General features: G+C 42.3%; 2 protein-coding genes across 2 annotated transcripts; one reads left to right on the top strand and one right to left on the bottom strand.

The window, feature by feature from the left end:
* Positions 1-1,800: 1,800 nt before the first annotated feature.
* On the top strand, positions 1,801-7,881 carry mat2ab (methionine adenosyltransferase II, alpha b). Its single transcript, XM_036527072.1, has 9 exons — positions 1,801-2,088; positions 3,882-3,959; positions 4,257-4,379; positions 4,770-4,882; positions 4,974-5,117; positions 5,406-5,624; positions 5,884-6,066; positions 6,452-6,585; positions 7,372-7,881. The coding sequence occupies exons 1-9, from the start codon at positions 1,998-2,000 to the stop codon at positions 7,472-7,474; spliced, it is 1,188 nt and encodes a 395-aa protein (XP_036382965.1). The 5' UTR covers positions 1,801-1,997; the 3' UTR covers positions 7,475-7,881.
* Positions 7,882-19,412: 11,531 nt separating this feature from the next.
* On the bottom strand, positions 19,413-22,869 carry c4h2orf68 (chromosome 4 C2orf68 homolog). Its single transcript, XM_036527431.1, has 4 exons — positions 22,659-22,869; positions 22,113-22,228; positions 20,680-20,825; positions 19,413-20,528 (listed from the first exon to the last, which is right to left on the bottom strand). The coding sequence occupies exons 1-4, from the start codon at positions 22,766-22,768 to the stop codon at positions 20,406-20,408; spliced, it is 495 nt and encodes a 164-aa protein (XP_036383324.1). The 5' UTR covers positions 22,769-22,869; the 3' UTR covers positions 19,413-20,405.
* Positions 22,870-23,674: the final 805 nt, after the last annotated feature.

Raw genomic sequence — 23,674 nt, 5'->3', positions numbered from 1 at the left:
TATACACACTAGACAAAACTAGCTGTCTTTGTCAACTTAAATGAAAGAATGTTACATCAGTAATCATCACTACTTGCGGTAAGCCAGTCTGAACCAACAGTGGTGACAGGTTTGCAGATTTAAATGGCGTGGATTTGCATGGAGTGTGAGAATGTCTACAAAACCAGCTAATCTGGACTTTCAGGAATATATCTTAACACAGTGTGAGGTGTACATGGGGTGAGGCATTATGCTTCTCGGATGTGTCATATTAACAACTCCTTTGAATCTAAATTCTATACAAATCGTACAGATTGTGCTTAATTAATGTTGATATTTTCTCTTTCTTACTTCTTATCATTGCTCCCTTTCCTCCTGCTAACCTGAGTGACAGGATGGCACACAGACCAGTTGGATTATCTGTAGTGTTTGCGTTCTGTGTGGCAGAGGCTCAGACCCGCTTGGCTTTGTATTTACTTAATGCCAGGGCTATCAGTTCAAAGACACGTTAGAACGATCTTCTGAAGCGCTCGAAGAAGATCGAGGATACAGATGTAATTGTAGAAGGATTATTACCTGACAAGCACCTTTTGTTCTCTGAATAAATATTATTTAGTAATTGCGGTCATCTGTAGTTTACTTCAGAGCCTGTAGAAGTGTAAAAATGTACACCTATACAAGAAAAAGCAATATAACGTGTTTTCACATGTTTATATGATAGCATTTAATCGCTTACTGGGAAAGGCATCCAACTTGCTTTGCACCTGTTTCTGTCATTGAATTCTGCCCGATATTGTATTCAGATATATAATTATGCTAACAGTAATACGTTAGCAGTATTAGAGAAAAGGTCCTGATAAAGAGCTTTTGTTTGCCTTTTCTGTTCGACGATCGATATACGCACTGATTTGCGTCTGTACTTTCAAAGAATCATGTTTGAAAATACATCTGCAAAATAGATAGATATGCACTGATTTGTGCATGTACTTTCAAAGAATCATGTTTGAAAATACATCTGCAAAATCCTTCAACAGTTTCAAATTCTCACTTCGTCTGGCTTTAAAGTCAACAATTGCATACTCTTGACATAGGGTGTTTTTAAATACAAATGCATTCTGGTAATTACGGAGATTTCCTCACGCAGAACACAAACCCTGTGTCAAGTTTAGGCTAAAATATCTCTGATCACACATGTATGCCGTATGGCCGGTTGTTTTCATGGTTAACTAACCAAGTTACTTTATACCTTCTACAACTCCTGCTGCTATATAGACACGGTAGCTACCGTTGCTAATTATTTCGCCTTGGTAGGTAAGTGCCTGTATGGCTAGAAAGCTATTTCAGTTTCACAATTCAACACAGTTAGCTGGTAGCCTAATGTTTATCTATACAATATAAAGAATCAAATAGTGCATTGAGAAAATCTGAGTATCATTATGATTCACTGCAACACAACCTGTGTCTCCCAGCACCTACCTACTCTTTACCAATTCATGATGCTACCGAACCATAAATTAATTCTTGTGCACCAGCATCGGGAACAGACGGACCGCCCCTACGTCTGAGACGATTCTAATTCATTGTAGGGAGCCACGGAACGGTGATTAAATTCAGACACATATCGCATGTTCCAAACTCCGTAACATGACTGTAGATCGAAAAAAATATCAGCTAGGAGGTGTGACATGGTTGAGGGTAGGGACGAAAAACGACTAATCAACATTTAATTATTGATATCCACCTAGTCCGTTGTAACATGGTTCCACCCATTTCTATAAATGGTGGGAATCGGGGGCGCGCCTAATTACGTCAGAAGTCTAGTCAAGGATACATAAATACTGGTGTACTGCTGCAGTATTGCCGGTACACTCCTGAAGGGCCATTGCGAAGTGGAAGGAGGCACGCGTTCCAAAACATTTTCTCTTAAGTAAGCAAAATTAGCTTGCAGTCCTCCGCGAAACACGTGAAAACGTTTAATCCTATACTAAATTATAACAACTGTAAAAATCCTTTTAAAAATGAACGGACAAATCAACGGTTTTCATAACTCCCTCATCGAGGAAGACTGCTTTCTGTTCACGTCGGAGTCTGTTGGAGAGGGACACCCAGGTAAGCCCACATACTATAGGATTTAATACCTAGCTGATTAGCTAGCGAATTATCTTGTTTCAATAATACCTAAGATTGGTGAACTTTTTAAGTTCTTCCTTATCGTATGGGCAAGGTCAAATTTAACTAGGATACACATGCTAAGTTTAGCAAGCTGGAAAGATTCGCGACTTTTCTATTTAAAATGTTACCAAGTTTCTAGTTAATAACATAATCTACATAAGTTGCTGTCTCGCGAAAAAATAACGTCGTAGCTAACTAGCTATGTAGATGGATCCTTACGGATGGTCATTTTTCATCGCTAATGGTGAAATGATGTATAGCTAGCTGTTCCCAGCCGGCTTTAGCACGTTGTATCTGATGTAAGCACGCGAGCCGTCATGCAGCTAGGTAGGCCACATTAGTCTTCGCATGATGGCACATGCTTGATGGAACTTTTATTTGTCAGTTGTTTAGAAATGAATGGACTTTAGATGCTTTTCATTGGCGACTATAAATTAGTGTATGTTGACTAAGTTGACCTTCGATAAGTTTTTAATGCCGGGGAAGGCCCTTTTCTCGGGCGCGTATGCGACGGTAACCAGCACGAGCATCTCATGGATTTCCTCAAGATTCAGACTAGCGCGCTCGTGCGCGTGCATTTCAGGCCAGACAAGCAGGCCACGCGGTACCCGTCACGACTGTATTGTTAGCTAGCATTTGAGTCATATATTCGCTTTCGTATTTCATACAAGGGCGGCTGTTACTATAAGCAAAGACATAATTTGCGCTATATGCTTATTTAGATGAGTATAGACATATCTGAAATGCATAATCATAAAGTCTTCATGTATATTAGCATAAGGCTAACAATGTGTGTGGGGCGGGAAGGAGGGGGTATGTCGGCCTTGGGCAGGCTCGTGACGCTCTTAATTTTAAACAATATTTTCCCAGTTTTAATGTAGGTAGCCATATTTTCGATTGAAGGCCATCTCCAAGCTAAATGTTGTCACACTGGCTAGGTGAATCTTGATTGACAATGGCAAGCAGTCATGGCGGACCTCCCGCTTTATCCACTGTTAACATGAAAGCCAACAGTGAACTGCCTGAACCCCTCCCACAACCGCCATTCTTGTTCGTACAGTAGCCACAGCAAAACTGCAAGTCATGTCTGTAGTGGTGGCTGTCGCAAATCGTTCATTTGCAGCAGTTCTGTTTCAAATGATATAAAATAATAATATATTTGTGTAGGGGTCTAGAGTAAATGCCGACATAACGGTTAATGGGGCGGCAAGTCATCACTCATTCCCAACACTGTATCGCCAGGGGCCAATGGGGGTGTGTGGCAGTTCTGCGAATCATATGCAACAGACATCTATCTTGGCGGTCCGTTGCCATTAGAATCATGTTTCTCGAGCGTAACATTACTCCTAAACATAAAGGTTGCTGCTGTTACTGTTTCCTGTTCGTCCCGCCCACGGTTGAGTACTGGTTACGAACCGCCGCGCCAACACGCGCTTGTATTGCAGCTGTTCGCTGGATCCGTGTGATTGGGCTGTGTCCGCTAGTCAGCACTCGGCAGCCTTTTATGGTACCTCCATTACATGTCACCTCTGGTGGTGTATTGGGTACATGCTACTTGATACAATGAGCGCATACTTACATTTGAACTCCATCCGGTTTGAATAGATTAAACAGTGCCGTTTTAGCTGTCCAGTTTACATTAATACTCATGTTTTGGTTTTTGATGACAAAACACTGAGGTTTGTATCAACATTTTTGTACATATAATTGGTATTTTTCTCATTGAATAGATAAGATTTGCGACCAAATCAGCGATGCTGTACTTGATGCCCATCTCAAACAGGACCCTGACGCCAAAGTTGCCTGTGGTGAGTACCTCCTCCCTTTCTGATCCCCACTCCCAGCTGTTAGTGCACTTTCCTGTTGCTATTGATTTGATCTTGACAGCATGCCCTAATGGTAACTCTCTGAATTGCATCCATGCCTTCTTTAAAATTTAAAGTGGGCATTGCAGGGGCATTCAAGTGTAATTAATAGGTCTAGTGGATTATTCTGTAATCTGTTGCCTGTGTGCTGCTAAAGAATGCCTGCAAGGAGAGCATTAGAAAAGGAATTTCTTTTGAAGGGTTTGGGTTAAATTTTCCTCTTGTTGGTCGCTCCTCCAGAGACCGTTGCCAAGACGGGGATGATCCTGCTGGCAGGGGAGGTGACATCGCGTGCCTCTGTGGACTACCAGAAGGTTGTCCGCGAGACCATAAAGCACATCGGCTATGACGACTCTTCCAAAGGTATGCGGTCTGTGCCTCTGGAGCCAACTGTCAACTCAGCAGTACTTTTTTTTCCCTTGCGTACCCTCAAGTTGAGTTTAAAAATACTCCACACTGTAAGTGTGCTGCTTTTTTTTTTTTTTTTGGCATTGCAGTGATTCCTGTAGACCTGCAGCATATATACAATGCACAAAGCATGTGATGCATGATGGTGAACAAATACTGCTGCTTTTTAAATTCAGTACACATATAGATGTGCTAGACCAATCTCTGGGTTCCAAAATTACAAACCTAATGTGGGCAAATATGGGTAGATATGACTGCAGTTAAAACCCCAGTATTCAGGTAATCGGCAGTTGGTGGTGATACTCTAGGAGAGTAACTGTCTGTTTTCTCACATATTCTCCATAGGCTTTGATTACAAAACCTGCAATGTGCTTGTGGCCCTGGAGCAGCAGTCTCCTGACATCGCCCAAGGTGTTCATCTGGACCGCAGCGAGGAGGATATCGGGGCAGGTGACCAGGTGCGTGGGGGTCTAACAGGAGGAGTACGGTAGTGGTACTTCATACCACCGCACTGTGACTAAAGAGCTTTGTGATCTTTGTGATCCCCAGGGACTGATGTTTGGCTATGCCACTGATGAGACTGAGGAATGCATGCCCCTCACCATTGTCCTAGCCCACAAGCTCAATGCCAAGATGGCCGAACTGCGCCGCAATGGCACCCTGCCCTGGCTGAGGCCCGACTCCAAGACCCAGGTAAGCAACTCAGTCTGACTTCAGTATTGAGCACCTAACACACTTTTTAAAATTCATTAGCATGCATGTGGGTGCTGTGTGGATTTGGCTAGTCTTAACATCATGAATGGAGTAATAGACCCCTTGCGCAACACTGCCAGTGGTAATGTTCAGAGCAGAAATTGAATGAAAGCCAAGCTAAGCCACAGTATCAGTAATTAAACACCACATCAGACACCCCCCCCCAAAGCATGAAGTGATATAGTGATATTTATGTAATCTGCCTCATGACCCCTCCCCCCAAATCAGGTGACCGTGCAGTACCGCCAGGACCGCGGCGCAATGCTCCCTGTCCGTGTGCACACCATCGTCATCTCCGTGCAACACGATGAGGACATTTGCCTGGATGAGATGCGTGACGCCCTGAAGGAGAAGGTCATCAAGGCCGTGGTCCCCTGCGTCTATCTGGATGATGACACCATCTACCACCTGCAGCCCAGCGGCCGTTTTGTAATCGGGGGCCCTCAGGTAAGTGGGATTTGAGCACTGCAGTTTGAGCTCTTAAATGAAAATGGTATTCTGGTAAATATATTTACAAGGTTGGCGTCGTCATAGGGAAAGCAGATTTGACTTATCCCAATCAGGCGTTAATATATTCTTAAAAAGAGAAACTCATTTTTAAATGATATTTTCATCTTTCACTGAGCTCTAGTAAATGTATTGAGTTTGAGTTCTCCCATGTCATATCCCATCCAGGAGATGTGAATCTGAATATTTCTTTTGTCAGGGTGATGCTGGCTTAACTGGTCGCAAGATCATTGTTGACACTTACGGAGGCTGGGGGGCCCACGGAGGTGGTGCCTTCTCTGGGAAGGATTACACTAAAGTGGACCGCTCGGCTGCTTACGCTGCCCGCTGGGTGGCAAAGTCCCTGGTGAAAGCAGAACTCTGCAAGCGGGTTCTGGTCCAGGTGAGGGGAGAGCAGTGTGCTGGGTGGCCGAGGTCCAGTCCGCTCTGGATGTAGTACTGAAATCAGAGGGAAACCCATACATGAGCTGTCAAGATAATGCAAAGCATAAGTCACCATACATAACATTGCTAATATAAGTTATTTCTGATGCTATTTCTGTGCATATTCACTAACTGTCAGTCTCATGCGCTCGATCTTTGTTTGTAGAACTTTGAAAACATGCACTAAACCCGAAAGGTTTATTACTTGGTGAACAGTTTAATTGTTCACCAAGTTTTTGTAAAGGACAGGATGGCCAAATTGAAAAAATACTGCTTGATTGAATTAACCAAAGTACAATTTTTTTTGGAATTGTCATGATTAGTGTTGAAATTTGCTGTATCAGGTGTCATATGCCATCGGAGTGTCCCACCCCTTGTCCATCTCCATATTCCACTACGGGACGTCCCAGAAGAGTGAGAGGGAGCTGCTGGAAATCGTCAAGAAGAACTTTGACCTCCGACCCGGGGTCATTGTCAGGTAAAGCTCATCACCAGGGAGGAGGCTGTCTCTGGTTGCAACTCCCACCCCACGTTGCTGCAGCTGCAGCAGCAGTCTCTGCCCCCTGCCTGCCTCCCTGCTCCTGGTATTACTTTACAACAATCACCTGTCCTCTAAGCCCCATAAAGTCTTCAACCCTTTACTGCATAGTGCAATAAAACTCTGGTGGAAGAGTTCAGATTATACAGTCATTGCTGCATTCAGTATACTGTTGCTTTTCCTTGCTTTTGTGTCTGTCACCAGTGCGTCTCTTGATGCACTGAAGCCCTGATGTGCCTCCTTAATGAATGGAACGGCTGTCTCGGTGCACGTGAAGCTGAAATATGCAGTGACGGGTTGAAAGGCCCAGCCAGTGGCTAGTCATTTTTTGAGCAGGGGCAGATTTGAGTGTCTCAAGTCAGGAATAAGGCATACGGCTGAGACAGGAGTGTAGTCCTCTGAGAGGCCAGAATTGACAGGAGTGTGTGGTGCAATAGAGTATTGCATACTTTCATCTCACGGGAATTCCCCCATTTTCCGGGGTGCTGGGAAGGTCCCAGGGTAAGTCCTCCTTTCCCCTTCTCTTATTGAAGAATCTGCACTGACATGAGAAGCTTAGCAATAAACACAAAATTTTCAAAGATTTGATTTTTGACCACAATTTTATCACATTTAGGGCAATGATGGCTCTTTTTTTGCCAGCTGACCAGACTACAGATGGTGTGTGTGTGTGTGTGTGACAGCTTGCTTGTGACGGCTGCTAAATGAGTCAATTATGTATTCCAGGGAGCTGGACCTGAAGAAACCCATTTATCAGAGGACCGCAGCCTATGGCCACTTTGGTCGTGATTCCTTCCCTTGGGAGGTCCCCAAAAAGCTGAAATACTAAACGTGTCAAGCTTTTTTTCCCCAGGCCTGTTGGTGTATACTACAGAGAAGCCTGCAAGGTCTTAGGGGGAAAAGGCCTCCAAAAAAATCATCTTCTAGTTGCTAAATTATAGCCCCACTCTCACTCCCTCAGAGCCTGTCTTCACCCTATTCCCCACTTCCTTTCTCCGGTCCTGTGCTGTTGTTGGCTTGCTTGGTCCACTTCCTGGTGTGTCTGGGACCATTAGAAGACTTCCGTGACTCCCAGAGATTTAGTACCTTCTGGTAATGTGCATTTGGTTTGTTTGCTTGTTTTTGAGAGGGTGTGTAGTTTCAGAGAGTCAGATTTAGAAGCTTTTTGTCACCATGGTCCAAAAGTGTGTCCTCCTGTAAGTAACTTCTGACTGATGTATCACTTGTCCTTGTAGATTTTTTTACACGTAACTGTGATTGTTACCTTTGGAAGATCCATGTGGAAAAATTAACTTCCTTGACTAAGGCAGTGTAGGAGTTACTAGTTACCTATCTGAGTGCTTTGTAGTAGTCAACACCACCATAAAGTGCTATTCAGTGCTTACAACCAGATAGTTGCTTGGTGGCAGCATACAGGATATTTTGACCAACTGTACTGGTCCTTAAATTCGATTGATTAAAATGACCCAAGCACCCCTTTAGCTGACGGTGATCTCAACACATCAGAGTTGTAGTTACTACTTTTATCTGTAGTTGAAACTACTGTGATTCAGAACTGCAGGTTAAAGCTTTTTACTTTCCCACCCCCATTCCACTGTATTTCTTCCGTCTGTTGCTTTAGGATGTAATGATGGCACAAATGAGGCTGAAGGTTTTCTTAACCGCTATGCATCACAGGCTGAAGCACTCGCCAAACCTTGGTTGCTAAACTTTAAATAAAAGATCCCTTGTGTCCCTGCACAGACCATTGCTGTGTTCTGACGTACTACAGAAAAGTCGGAAGCTGCGATGTTCTCATCCCATCCACGTATGGTCTGTAGGGCTATCGGTAGTACTTGATTTTTCTTTTGTACTTTTTACATTCTGTGCTGTTTGTTCATTAAGAAATTGAAATTCCATGTGCTACAAAAGTTCAAAGGCAATTGAGTTTCCTTTTTTTTTGTTACACAAGGATTTTAAAAGGGTTTAAGACAAAGGCACTCCCCTACCCCCTCCTTAGGGATTGATTGCAGGTGTAGCTACAGAGAAACCTGCTCATGTCATTACCCTGAAGGAGGGCTGTCTTAACCACCGCTAAAACTCTTGATACTTGAAGACAAACCTAACTTAATCAAATCTTAAAGTATTCCTATTTATTGTACTCTGAAACTTGGCGTGGATACAGAGAAGCTGGAGTTTCAGAAGGCAGCTTTTTAAAAGGTTTTTTTTTTTAGTTACTGCCCGAATGCCATAATTGACACATTGTTTCCAGTGTTAACCTGTGGTCCAAAGTGTCCTACAGAAAAGCTTTGGGTTCCAGCCACAGGGCTGCTGTAGACGGTTTTCTTGAATGGCTATGAATTGGATGAGATTGTATTGACCACGCACATACGTAACCCATCTTCTGCTCACCTGCATCAAGAGAAGCAAAGTTCGGTTGGTGTTGTACAGAGAAGCCAGCCTTGTTTACATGCTCTCGTTTGCGGGTGAGTTTTCTGATTTGGGTCTTTATATTTCCTTTACAATTCAGAGGTCAGTCTGCTGGTTACTGTAAAAGTGCCTTTTCTAATCTCCCCCCCCCCCTGACCCCCCCTCCCAAACATTGCTATTCTTCACTTTTCCTTACCCTTACCTCCTTCTGCAGTCATGAAGAACAGGTAACTTGCATATGTCTCCTCCAGTCCTAAACTTCCAGAATTGAATACGAATCTTATGTCAAAGATCTGAATAAAAATGCTAAATCCTTTATCATGCGTCTGTTGTGACTTTTGGGGAGAAATGCAATTTTGTTTTGAAATGCAACTTGGTTACAGCTTGTTACAAAACTGCATGTTTGGTGCAGGCACTGCCCACATAGCCACATACCGGTTCAGCTGGATTCCATTTCAGGTTGGCTTACATAAAACCTGAATGGGCTAGATCTAGAGAATGCGATAGCATGCATAATGGTTAAGCACAAACAGAATGCATGTTATCTATTTACTGAATGCCAATACTGGCTCTGCTCAGGTGGCAGTATACTTTTAGAACCTATGTACAACCCTTCATGTTATTGCTGCTGCCAGACTTATGGGTACCCATAGTCCCAGTGCTTCCTGGCCAGCTGCATTTTTAAATATTTTGAAATTCCACCTTTTGCTTATGTTTGATATTTGGAAAATTGATGGCTGTCTCTACTCCCACAATTAGTCTCTTTGCTTTGAGAGGAAGTGTAGGCTTCACTGAGTATTGGTACATTAGAACAGACAACACACAGCATTAACACCATATATAGTTTAATAAATGGTGTTTTCTCATGGTTAATATGGGAGGAAAGTGAATAAGTGGGCTTTTGCTCCTCAGGTCAGGCTAAATGTTAAGATTTAAGTCTTATCTTATTGGACTAAAACATGCCAAGATGATTTTGCTTTGTCAATTAAAATACTTGCCAACATGCTGTCACATCAGTACAAATAAGTTGGTTGTCTGCAGGCCTTGCAGGTACTTGGCTGTTGTGAACACAATACTGTATTATTGCTGTCGGCTTGGTTGAAGCTAGTAAAGTAAGCTCTGGGTACAGAGCACTTTACCAATCAATGATTTAATAAGGTCCAACAACTTGCCACTCATTTAGGTCCACATAAGTATCAATGCTGGTGTAGTTTGTGACCTAATACTGTGCCTGATTTGGTTATTTAGTAATGACAGCCACTGTCAAATAGTAGTTTAACTCAAATGTGTTTATTTCATATTCTCTAGACTGCTGTGACAAGAAAAATGTTGGGTTATAAGATGTTCTACCATTGCTAGAATATATCTGTCCAAATCTATGAAGAGGCTTGAGACTGCCACCAGTTGAATTCTCTCCATTTATGAGATAAATACATACAGAGATGAATATATTATCCTGCCCTCAATAATCAGGTGTTTATTAGGTGAATGAATGGAAATTGCTGTCAGTTTTGCTATGGCATGACTGGGATGCATACTGTGATGAAGTTACAGAGAAGGGCATGGGGATAGAAATGTAAAACACATAGTGATAATGCGTGAATGCAAACAAGTCAGTTTAAGAGAGGAAGGGTCTTGCGCAATTCAGACAAGACAAGGTAAACGAGACAAGGTAAACGAACCCTTAACCCTCATGTCAAATGATCATGGCAATAACCACACATCCACCTGTGGGACTTTGACATGGTAGCAGAGGGAGGCAGAAAGTCTTCCTTTACCTTAAAAGTCAAAGCGGCTATCTGTCATAGTACACTGCATTATTTTTACTCAGCAGATACTCTCATCCAGAGTATCTTGCATAGCTTACAATTTTTACATTATCCAATTTTACAGCTGGATATTTACTGAAGAATTGTGTAAGTCCCTTGCGCAAGGGTACCAGTGGCCTACATGTAACTTGAATCAGTAACCTTTTGGTTATGAGCCCTGCTCCTTACCCCTGCACCACACCCATATAATAAATGTGTAAAAAAAAATTCTTGAAAAAACAGTTTGTAATCAAAGCTGAGGACAAAAAGCACTGCCAACTGGATCAGCACCGCAGTTAGTCGACCAGTCAGTTCATAACGAGGCAGGTGATTCAAAGCTGAGAGACATGACTCCTTGGCTTGAGGAATAGGAAGGCTTTGTTTCGCAAATATGCATTTCTGTAAGAAGATTACTTTGCTGAGAGGGCAGAAAAATGGGGTGCTGAACACTGCCATGGAAAACAGACCGACAACATCCGATGCTATGACATAACAACAACGGTAGCTCAGCATGTGAAATATGAGTTATATAAACAAAAAACAATGAGAGGCTGACGTTAAATACTGTATCCATGCCAAAAGCTTCATACCTCCATGATGGTGGTTCTGAAGTAATAAACGGAATATTATACAGACAAAAGCTACCTTATGTCCATGGGCCTCTGCAAAAAATGGATGAGGTTCTGCGATTGTTACATTTGGCTCATGTATGCTCACTTGTGTACAGTATTTGGCTTTGAAGATGCATGTGGCATGCTGAGAACCTGGGTATTGAGAACCGCTGCCAGACATTCCAAACTTGTATACACAAGGGAAGACCAATAGCATTGCGCGGTGACACCCCACCCCTTCCACTCCCTAGCCACCGCACGGAAATTGCTTTGTGGACGGGCGGCAGATAATATATCAATAATGCTATTGTTACAGAGTGACCCGAGTGCAGTCAGGAAGGAAATCTTGCATTAGTGCAATATCAACTTTTCAGTCCTTTCTGTCACCCGGACAACCTTATACTTGAAAGGCATGATCCATGGCCTTAATCAGTATGTCATTGAAGGACAGCAATAAAATACATGTCGAACTGCTGACAAAGTGCCATGTTCGCTGTTTTGATGTCATACACTGCTGCAGTTACCATGGCAAAATTTCATGGCATCATTTAGAAAATGTCAGCTTTTAGCAGCATTGGTTCACAGTGCTCTTGTTATGTTTGCTGGACAGTAAAAATGGTGAAGTGGGACAATATACTGTAGATTTAAGACTGGGCTTATACACCAATAGTGGGGAGTTTGTATCAGTCTTGAGACACTTATATGACACACAGGAACCAAGATGGCATAAGTTTGATGACCCAAGAACACAAGACACAATGTGTATAACAGTGCTACACCAATATACATGAAGAACTCATTGCAAGTTAACCCTTTGGGTCCCAGGGGTATTTTGCCCCATTTTTGCTACTTTTACTTGTGTGCCTGTACAACCCTATCTGTCCAACTCATACACTAATACTGCATATCATTGTTTTCAGGAGACCCAGGGCTACACATTGAGCCCTCTTGTTCAACTCTAAGAAAGACTACCAGCCTAGGACAAGGCCTCAAACAGTAAAAAATTAGTCACGCCGATTGAAAAAAGAGGACATTATCTGGAATAAAAAGTTATTGAGTCATGGATCTTTGAAAAAAACTTCATAAATTCAAAGTTCAATATCTCTTGAATGTTTATGCAAAGTCTCTTGTAAATCTCACTTACCAGTGCAGTACACTGCTGGATTATACATATTGTGTGCCAGATGCATTTGGTGATTTTTGGGGGGGGGGGCGCAACACTAAGCGCATTTACTCAGGATTGGTTGGGACTAGCGAGGAACCACAGATATCGTTGCAATCTACGCAAACAGATCTATCAGGTAAGCATTGATTGGTTAGAGAGATCGGTTGAGATACCACTGAGCTACATGCTATCAAATGTAAGTCATGTAGTTTGTTTATTTTGGGGTTGGGGGGGGGGCGTCTACAACAACTTTTATATCTCCGGTTTGGTTTGGACTAGCGGTGAAATTCAAAGATATCCGTAATCAGTGGTTATGACAGATTCAGAGGATACTTGACTGTACCAACACTGTAGCTTGTGCAGTTGCTGAGATATTAATACTAATATTACTAATGCTAATATTAAACCTGTCTGACCCACCGGTGAGTCAATGGGACCCAGGGGGTTAATATATGATCAATGCATTATTGTTAGTGAAGGGGAGAACAAGTAAGAAAGGTACAAAGGTAACATTTGGACTGTCATCTACAACCTGACAAGATTATTGAAACTATCATTAGCTTTATATAGTCAAAGGGTTTATTTTCTGATTGATCAAGCAATGAAGAGGTCAATGTATTTCTTACACAAGTAAGGCAGCATCCCAGTGCAAGAAGTCTGGGGGGAATTGGGGGCCATTTCATTTTTTCATTAGTAAACGAAATATGGTTAAAGGATTATAATCAAGTGAATGATCTGCCGGATTTCTCAAGGGGGCTTTGAGAGAGATTTATGCGAATGTTGAAAGGGGATTTTCAACTCTCTGCAGGCAAAACAGGGAAAGCGGATATTATATCCTCATGGCATGTGATAGCAGAATGGGGTTGTCTCGGTGAAAGAGGCTGGACTCTAAAAATATGCCAGGATGTGCCTTTTCTTTGACAGAGAATGACCTAAAAAAGGTCCTCTCCTATGTCCCTGTGCCCTTACTTAACAAGTGACAGGCTTGCTCCGTCTACTCAGGGGAGGGGAGCAAAGAAGCTGGCGGAATTTTGACCCTTGGGAGATTCATATATCACCAGGGTATGTAGCTATTCCCATCCCAGCTAAAGGGCAAAGAATATTTGTGAGTACTCCCAGAAGAAGTCTGGGAATATTCTCTGGGTCATTTGCTGGTGCTGACTCTTATCTATTGCATGATACAGTAGCACAGTACACTCCCCAGATAACAATTACATTTGTCCATTGTGGTGTGCCTCTTTCGGGCAGTTAGCTCTTATGAGAGGAAAGGCCATTACACCTATTAGTTGACCTCCAAAGGTTTTCCACCTGTAAGATTATAGTGCTTCTAACTTCTGACCAGACGTGGTTCAGAATCAGAGAACTGTTAACCTGATGGCCTTATTATCATAGTTACAAAGGAAGCTCCACACCTTGGTGCCACGCTACAGTTGGAGCCAAGAGCAATTGATTAAGGCAGGCAGCAGCCATCAAGTCTAGCATACAACCGGGAGTGGGCAATTGGCAACCATCACCTCACAAAGACGCGGTCAGCATCAAAGGATCCCGCTTTGCATTGGGAACATAGGTTGATGCTGCAACAGTGTAAAACCTATTGTTTGTTGCCATTTGTTTCATGGTATAAAAGGCCGATCACGGCAACAGTTCTCTGAGTTAAAGCTTCGCAGGCAGAGATGCTGCCGGATCCCATCGCCAAATAAAGCTTTTTCTCCAAGCGCGCTTTTGGTCCGATTCGTTTACTTTTAAAATTAGAACAAAATCCAACACACCCTTATCTAGCAATTGATTTTTTTTTATCAGTGATTTTTTTAAGCAAGCACACTGTAACTCAGAGCTGCTGACTGAGGGAAGTTTCTTCCCTGGGACGATAGCTTGTGGAAACAGAATTGGCAAGAAGTACAAACTTGGGGGCGGTGGCAAGAAAGTGGAGTGTTGCACAAGAGTACCCAAATATGCTAGCTGTGCTTTTCAGATCCTGTAGAGTCAATCGACTTTCAATAAACATTTTTACACAGTCTAAGTGACATTTCAATACTACACTAAATAGAATGCCTTTTATAAATACATTTTACATGTTAGATACCCTGGCTTCTGTATGCTAGCATGTTAGGTACAATGAATCCTGCTGAAACACATTTAAATTATGGTCAGAGTGGTAATCAATACCCAGATGTGACAACATCTATGAACTGATTTTCACCTCCGTAATTCTTACCTCTGACTATTTTTTCTATTTACGTGTATGTTACAAAGAAAGGAGAATATTGTGAATGGGCAGTCTTATCATTGTTTATCATGTTGTTTCAAGATACAATACAATATGTATCTTTTTCCCATAACTTATTTATAGTTAGCTGCGGTTATTATCTAGGATGTACCTTAACGCACTTGCTATCAACATCTCAGAGTGTGGCTAGGTAATTAATAGGCACCAGTGTAGTGGGGTGCACTCTGACCAAAGATATCCCTTTATTGTGTATGCATGATCCAGGCTTTAAAAAAGCTACAGCTGGCCAGGACAAAAAATGACATGGCCTATACAGTCCACTTTCTTCAATCCTGTAGATGAGAGCTCTGCAGTGCTCTCCAGCCTGCAACAGAACTTGACTTTTAACCTGAAGTACACCTTGTATCAGGTCCTGCCAGGCTAATATTGCTCCATAAAAAAACCCCTGATTACACAGAACCATCAGACACAACATCGGATTACCTTCACGTTGCAAGGAAACAATGTCATGTGGGTGACAGCTGAGAGGCGGGGCCGGGATAAGAGGGGCTGACTGAGCCTTGGGGTAGGAATGCTTTCGCAAGAAGACAGTCAAGACTTCTGAAGAATCTGTGCAGAGAGAAGGAGATGCATTACGGGACAATGAGTGCAAAAGCATGTGAATTTCAATCCTCAGCCTGTGGAGGGATGGAAATTATGTCTAATGTTCATCATTGTGCTTTGGTTGAACAGACCATGTGAGATATTTTTACCCTGCATGGTTAAGGTGGAAAAAGGTGCAAGGGGGAACAGGCTGAAGCTACTCCAGGGTAGAAAAGCAGTAGTGTGAAGGTGTGTGCGAGGCACTGCAGGGCTAGAGTTACTAGAAGTTGCAACTGTAGAAATGAGCTCCAGCTCATGTATAAGAAGTAAAAATAGAAACACTGTAAGTCCACCTTAAGGCATCTCCATTGAAAATAGATATCAGCAGGATTGCAAACATCCACAACTCCTCTAGTGCTTTGGAGTTCCTTTGCAGGAAGTTGCTAAATGAGGTAGAAGGTATACAAGGATGAACAAGCAGAATGTATTCACATACAAAACAGAGATGTGTGCATGGTAGCTGAAGGAGAGCTCATATGCATTTGTGCATTTGTTATGAAGTTATGTGTTATGCTTCTCCCCCCATGTATTATGCTGTGCGCGTTTCACAGTGCTTTAGTTTTCTGCCAGGTATCCTCCCACAAAAGTTTTTAGAAGGCACAAATCTGTCAGGTTTTATCTAATCAGAAGCCAAAGAATGTGACCAAAACCCTCAAGGCATTCATCTATGCCGGTTGTTCTTTAAGGTAAACACATTTAATTTTGGTCCTCTGTGAGCTTGAAGGTTAAGCGATGCATAAAATGTTTGCATGGGGCCTCAGTTTCTTTTGTTTTGTACTTTGATTAATCAGTTGAGAAACAATGAAATTATTGAATGTGTTGGGTCCCTCTAGGCTGAAGAAAATACAGGTGGTCACAAATAACCAAGAGAGACTTGATACTGATGACCATATGTCCAAGCCTGATCTATTCTGATCTGACTCTCCAGCAGAAGGGAACATATACACCAATATAGAAACATGAGGGGGATGTTTCATATATCCAGTATGGTAGATGTCAGAGTCCCCTTACCCTGGCCCTCTTGTGCTATGTCCAGCAGGTTTTATGTGTCTCTATGAAAAACCTGCAGATGAAACACCTCTCCATAGGGCTTGCATGCACCAAAGCTCTGTTCTTAACTCAGTCTGGTGCTCAGCAAAACTGACCTTTATGGCCTGTCTCCTGGTGTAGGGTCTGACAGAGTGGTGCACTGTAGAAGCAAAAATTCACCAACAGACAATTTGAGTTGCCCAACCACATTTATGGGTAACATTTTGGACTTATTGAATTATTCCATTCATGAAAGTTTTTGTAACTGTCACATGGGAAGATTCCATGGTGCATTCTCTGTCGATGACTTGGAAAAAAAATCAGTTACTTGTTACGTCTTGCTGAGAAACCTCAAGGCTACAGTTGTAACTGGTGTCTGATAATATGGCGAGGCCAGTCTGTTGCATAACAAAACGGGTGTGAAGGAAGGGGGGCGGGGAGTCCAAGAGTAGGGTTGGCCAACCAATAGCTACATGGTGAAATCGGAGACGTCTAGAGGTCAGGGTCATTTTGGCGGGGGATGGGGTGAAACACAACTGGAGCAAGTGGTGATGCATGAATATACATTTTCTCTCCTTCTAAACCATAACAACATACATGTGGTGTAGAAGAAGAGGGTGTTGTCATTAGGTACTGATCTGGCAGGAACCTTCCCCCAGCTTAAAAAAAAAAAAAAGCTTACAGAGTGTGTGTTACAGGGTGTGAGGCTTGGCACAACGTGCGGCTGTGGGATAATGCGGGCATTTTTTCACGCTATGAATTGAAACAATGAATTAATCCCCCTCCCTCCATTGTGTGGATCAGCGGTTTTTGCTTTCAGCGCTCAAGTCCGGTTCATCCCCTTGTGTTTTTCTTCCGTTCATGGGAACACTGGCATTAGAACACACTGGACCTTGGCACAGCGTGTCACCAGCCCTGGAGACTGTCCCACTGCACTAGGCTCTTCTGTTGCCCAGAGGAATGCACTTCCACCTCACCAGACTAGATACACAGTTCTCACATCACCACTTTTCAAAACCTGGATCGGTGCACGAGTGGCAGTATTCCCTTGAGCTGTACAGCGGCCAGTATTCTAAGTCTGAAATATATATCAAGATGTTTGGGTTGTGCTGGTTTTAAGGAATCCACAGCTGGGCTATAAAGTATAATCCAGATAGATACTGGTGTAAGTCTCTAAAAACCTACATCCACTGGTCCCATCCAATCCCTTTTAAAACCACAAATATAGGTATATGTTACAGTACAACAATAGTTTTGGGATACTTCAAATCAAAATTTCAGATATTAGGAGGGTAGTTCGGTTAGATGCAGATTAAGGACATGTTAATACAATACACTTGTGGTAGGAATGTGTATCACCATCAATAAATTTGATATCAGCTGCAAACTTGCTAATCTTTTGCTAATGCTAATGTTAGCTTTACATTCGTTTACCTTTATATATCTGCTCATATTGTATTGAAAAGATGGAAGCAAACTGAAACAAGCAAAGGCTGACCCAGTCCTGTTAACACATTGTGATGTGTGATGTTTCAACTGTAATACAAGAATAACTTACACAAATCAACCACTGACAACCTTGATTCTAATGAACAAATACATTGAAAAGTGTTGAAAAAATTCCACGCTTCAACACTCCCTATTCATTTGGAGGTGATAAGGTTAATTATTCACCTTCTCTTGACAAACATGTATGTTAGCACAACTCTTCCAAACATGGGCAATTATGTCAGGGCTTCAACGTAGTGAACCATGCAGGTTAAAATACATTTCAAATGGGGCTTAAGGGAACATTGTTAGTGTTATTAGCTTGTCGTGACAGATACCAGGTGTAATGTCAGCTGAAAGATTTTTTATTGCATTGGTTTTGATTAGGAAAGTGAAGGCAAACTTCCATACGCATACAGGAGCATTACTTTCTCCTGGTAAAACAGCATGGCCTCCTTTGATCCACAGACAGATGGGTCCACGTTAACCTGCATTGTGAGTCTCTTCTGGGGCGTAGCAAAAATGAATTTGAAATCATGCGGGATTAATTCAGTCTCCAGGACGAGACTGTAGTCCCTCACTTTTGATTGTCACTCTTTGACAAATAAATTGGAGGTGGATATGTCTGTCCAAAACTTTGTACAAAGTTCAGGAATGACACGGTTCAGACAAACTTGGATTTAAGCTGTAAGACAGCACGTGTGGAACAAGCTCGTTAATCGTCACCTGAATTTTCATCCTAGAAAGTCAGGGTAAACCATGGCAGTTGTCAGATATCACCCTGTCCTTCATGGAAACCTGCCCAAACAAAAAAGTGGCTGAAATCAGAGCTGAAATCCATCCATCCATCTCACTAGCTTGATCTGGTGTTTGTGACCAGATCGAAGTAGCCCAATTTTACAGGAATTCAACTATTGCAGCAACAAAAATGCTTACATTCATCAAAAATCTTATTCTTCCTAAAAAGGTCATTAAAAAGTCATGGAAATATAAATCTGATTTGAATAAGAACCCTGTACATTCTGGTACAGACCTGAGGATTAACCTGTCTGCATTCTTTGTAACTTACTCTTTTCCCTCAGTGTACTGAATGGCTGTGAGAATGTGAATACTACCACCTGCTGGACAGGGAGGGCACCCTAACTATGGCTGCAATGTATTCACGCATAATGATAAAGTGGGAGACATTTAAAATAGCAGCCATAGCTCATTTATCAAACTCTGAATTTTTTTTCAGCATTCTTTAATAACTATTATTTCAAGAACAATGCAATGCAACAAGACCAATATACAAAAATATGTGTCAGTAGATATACAGGACCAAATAAAGTTAGAGTGTAAAAAAAAAAAGGTAACCATCATTCAATTTTTTGAAAACACTTTCCCCAGAGATTGGATCTAGCTTGCATTTGTAGCGCTGTGTTATCCAGTAGAGTCCAGGTCAAACTTGATCATGTGACCGAGGTTCTTTTCCATATGTGAACAGAAATAATTTCATTGCCCCTTTTATTCCCCAGACAGCGACAGGCAGTGTCCACTTTTTGAGTCACCTCAAGCTTCTGGGGATCATAACCAAAATGCTTCTCCAATAAATGAATTCCCTTTCATGCATACTTGTCATAATCATAGCATTTTACTTTCAGAAATGTATTCTTTAGCCGTAATATCTGATCAAGCCAACACAAAGTACATTCACAAAAAAACAAGGCTTGTAAACAACTGAAATAAATACTTCAAAGACTGGTGGTGAGGGTACAATGAAGCAAGGGGATGAGATGACCCCAAGCAGGTGACCACAGAGGTGACCTGTATCGTTTGGAAAGGGTCTGGCTCAGGAAGGTGTCAAAAGTATTCATTAGTGCAAGTGTTGGGGTGTCATGTCTGAAGCTGGGCAGCAGGATGGAATCTTCAGACCCAGCAGATATCTGGCACAAAGACTTTCAGATGGAACTCTCCAGCTGCTCTTAGTAACAACGTTAGTACTATTACAGGGCAGCGTCACCTTACGCTGTAGTCACAGCTAAGCTGACAGCCCTGGACAGCACAAGGAGTCTGACTCACTCCTGTGTGACTGCCCTTCTGTGTGGTGTGAACCTACCCCTGAAAGGAAGTCCAGAGAGGGAGAGAACATGGGGCTTAGGTTCCCTGGCCTACCCTGACATTGCTGTGTGTGTGGCGCCACTCATTCCCATTGGCTTTCACATGACAGCTGTCACATCACTTTAAAGTGGACACGGTGGGAGTCAACCTTACATAGGGGTGTCCCTCTTCATGTCCTTCCCCTATACTAGCTCCTCCCACTCTTCTTACCCCCCAGTCACACTCCCTCCCTCTCCCGCGCCCCACCCCCACCCCGGTGTCACATCTCCAGTAGCCTTTGCTCAGCGCTTGTCTCGCCTCTTGTCCATTTCCTCTCGAACCCGGGCCTTCAGTGCTGCCCTCATGGCCGGGTCCAGGACATTTTCTTCTGCCACTCTTTCCACTATCCTCTCCGGCTGGTCATCCTAAGAGAGGGGCGGCATGGAAAGAACAGAGGTGAAAAGGCAGACAAACTGATCAGGAGCTTCCAGCACTCCAAAGCTCTTTAAGCTTCACGTCTTGGAGCAGCTCAGTGGTACAACATGCACAGGAGCACACGCCTACACACAGTCTCACCTTGTGAACAATGAAAGAGGTGAGGCGGCCACAGTCAGCCTGGTAATCCAGCCAGAACAGCTCGGTGCCCGTGGTCTCGGGTTCTGTGCTCGACCCGCTTTCGTTCCACTCTTCAGCCTCCACACCTGTGCCCGGTTCTGATCCATCTGGGACCACACACCAAAGTGTCGTCTTCAGTTCATAATCTTGTTACGATTCTTCAACTTCATGATCTTATTTTATCAATATCACATCCCATAAATCTGCTTTCACAAGGGAATAACTAACACTTCTCTGCTACAGGCAGACTAATAATCAAATGGCAAATATGGAAGAGGTAGGCTCCTCAGAACAAGATGAAGATTGTTCTTTGGTACGCATAGGGCCAAAAACATACAGTTTAAGAATTTCATGGTCCGCAAATCAATAAAGTAAGACCTGATGAAGATTCTGTAGGTTAACCAATTGTAGTACTGTTACTATACTGATTGTCTCACAAAGAAAAGATACATTTGGCCTTTGTGCTGCATTTATGAACTGAAGTACATGCATCTGTCTCATCTGTTTTTAATCCACCACATTTTTGGAAGGTTATTACATGTATGCAGGATGAAATATTCAAAACATGGTATATCTAGAGTTTAATTTCAGTAGCTATAATTTATAACCAGATACTCCTGTATGTGTTTTCAGATATGAATCACACTGCCTATACAAATATTTCCACATTGTAGGGCAATTTCACTCTCTGCACAGCACTTATGAATTCAGTCATAATCCCTCATTGTTACTGTTTTGTGTTCTATGTTGAGGCTGAATAAACTTGTCCTGAATAGAATCAGGCAGCTGTGTGGCATAGTGATGGGGCTTATAACCCAAACCCTACTGGTTTTATTTCCAGGTGGAGCAAGGTTCTAAACCAAAATGGCTTCAGTAAAATATCCAGCTATGTAACTAATACATGGATAGTCTGTATTAGTAAGGGTGTAAGCGGATGTAAGTGCATCTACTAAGCATATTGAGTGTTATATAAACTCAATATGCTATACTACCTTGGATCAGTGCCATCTCCTTTCTTACATACTGGAATTAAACCAATATATAATATAGATGAAGTTTCCATTCATCTGTTTTCACTGGAACAGCACAGGATCCCGTCTAGTTTTAACGGACCTATCATCCCCTTTACTTTTAATTTTTTTACTCCAATACTAAACAGGAGTCTTAGGGACTCATAAGCTCGTCTCGCTGTTAAGTAACTCATTCATGAACTTAAGCACATGTACAACAAACTAATTTATTACTGCCTTAACTATCTTATTATATAAAAATGCTTAGTGCAGTTAGTGAATGTACGGTTTGCGTAGCTGCCTGCATATGCTGCTATGTCTGTAAATAACATGAGTTCGTGTGAGTATGAACACGTCCTCTGCTGGGGGTCTGTTCTCGCATACTCCGGTGGCGGGGGTGGTACACTTGAATATCAGGCCGACGGGGTCGCCTCGGCGCGGTAGTAGGTCTGCGCCTCTGTCGTTCCTTTGCCTGCTTCACTTCCTTGTCGTAATCATCTCTAGAACAGGGAATACAACAGTTTCAGTAACGTTACCTAGCTAGCCATTGCCTAACTAACCGTTAATGTTGTTAAGATTTGAAATTCACACTTGTAGCTTTTATTTGATTTCATTTACCTTCTGTTAAATATATCCCACTTCTCTTAGTGGTATTAACATACTTATTCCTGAAGTAACAGTAAGGGTAATGCTATTTATTTCCCCTGGCTCCACATCTTTTGCTACATAGTAGTAAGTTAGCTGTACTAGCTGATCAAATGCGCATGCTCGGTAGGGTTTGAGGGAGGTCTATAATTTTACATTTTACGGATTTCACAGCCACTGGATCAACTGGATACAGCTAGTAAACTAAAAATATAATGTAGGATTATTCTGTTTTGTTTTATGTGGACTCTCCGTAGAACCGAACCATAAATATTCCTTACTCACCTGGCAATCTGGTTCCGTCGAATATGGTGTAAAAAACCATGATTCATGTCTAAACGACCTCCGGGTTTGTATTTCATCTGTTGTTCTTCTTCGTCTCGCAAAACATCCATCGTATATGCTAACGAGCATTAACAAATAATAAAAAAGCCCCCCCTTTTAAGTTTACATGAACATACCAAGCTGCATCATTAACGTTAGCCAAAAACATTAACCAAGCTAGTGATAGAAGTAGGATACTGGCCAACACAATCTACACACGGAGTTACCCAGGTCCCTGCTTTTGCCTCCATTTATAGCAAGTGGTCATTGAGGTTAATTCAATGCTTTAGTAGCTGAGAATCATCTCAATTGACATAATATCTCATTAGTGTCTATGTTTGTTTGAAAAAATATAATTAAAACATGGCTATTTTCATTGACCACCTGAGTGTAAATTCAGTTTTCTTTTTATTTCCGCCATTCGAGTCGTAGGCCACCGTCAGATATTCATAACTAGCTAGTTCAAGTAAACGTTTATTCCATTTCACACTTTCAAATTCCGTTAAATGCCTTCGACTTTGGGTGCCAAAACACATTTTATGGGATAGTATTTAGTGTTTCAAGCTCGTCTCCAGCACAGCAGAGGGCAGCAGAACATCACCAAAGCCTATCGTGTCAGACACTGTCACTGAGTTTGGTGAGGGAGACTATTGCATTATTGCCAGTTCGAGGCGAAATCCACTATTTTTGGGGATAGATTCAAATTTGAAGGGCATTAAATGGTAGAGTAGGTTCAGTGGGTGATTCTGATGTGGTGCACTTATTAACGGGGGATTCACCTTGTGATTGGGGCCCTTTTAGTGGTCTTAAAAGTGAAAGTATGATAGGTTCTGGAACATCTTCCAGTGAGAATTGTCGAGGCTGTGTGTGGATGCATGCTGCTATGCTCGACAAACAGCTCAAAACCACTTTAGTAATGATAGTGGCACGCTTTTCTAAGTGTTTTACAAGTTAAAATGTGTAAGAGTGGAAACCAT

Source organism: Megalops cyprinoides, chromosome 4 (genome assembly GCF_013368585.1).
Source record: "Megalops cyprinoides isolate fMegCyp1 chromosome 4, fMegCyp1.pri, whole genome shotgun sequence".
NCBI classification, from domain to species: Eukaryota; Metazoa; Chordata; class Actinopteri; order Elopiformes; family Megalopidae; genus Megalops; species Megalops cyprinoides.
Note: the sequence above shows the minus strand (reverse complement) of the source record. Positions and strands in the feature narration are given on the sequence as shown.

What these genes read in the sequence shown, in the direction of transcription:
- c4h2orf68 (XM_036527431.1), bottom strand. Translation starts at nt 22,768, where the DNA reads ATGGATGTTTTGCGAGACGAAGAAGAACAACAGATGAAATACAAACCC. An exon ending in CGACGGAACCAGATTGCCAG is followed by an intron (nt 22,229 to 22,658) that starts GTGAGTAAGGAA and finishes TCCCTGTTCTAG; the next exon opens with AGATGATTACGACAAGGAAG. An exon ending in CCTCTTTCATTGTTCACAAG is followed by an intron (nt 20,529 to 20,679) that starts GTGAGACTGTGT and finishes CCCCTCTCTTAG; the next exon opens with GATGACCAGCCGGAGAGGAT.
- mat2ab (XM_036527072.1), top strand. Translation starts at nt 1,998, where the DNA reads ATGAACGGACAAATCAACGGTTTTCATAACTCCCTCATCGAGGAAGAC. An exon ending in CTATGACGACTCTTCCAAAG is followed by an intron (nt 4,380 to 4,769) that starts GTATGCGGTCTG and finishes TATTCTCCATAG; the next exon opens with GCTTTGATTACAAAACCTGC. An exon ending in GGCCCGACTCCAAGACCCAG is followed by an intron (nt 5,118 to 5,405) that starts GTAAGCAACTCA and finishes CCCCCAAATCAG; the next exon opens with GTGACCGTGCAGTACCGCCA.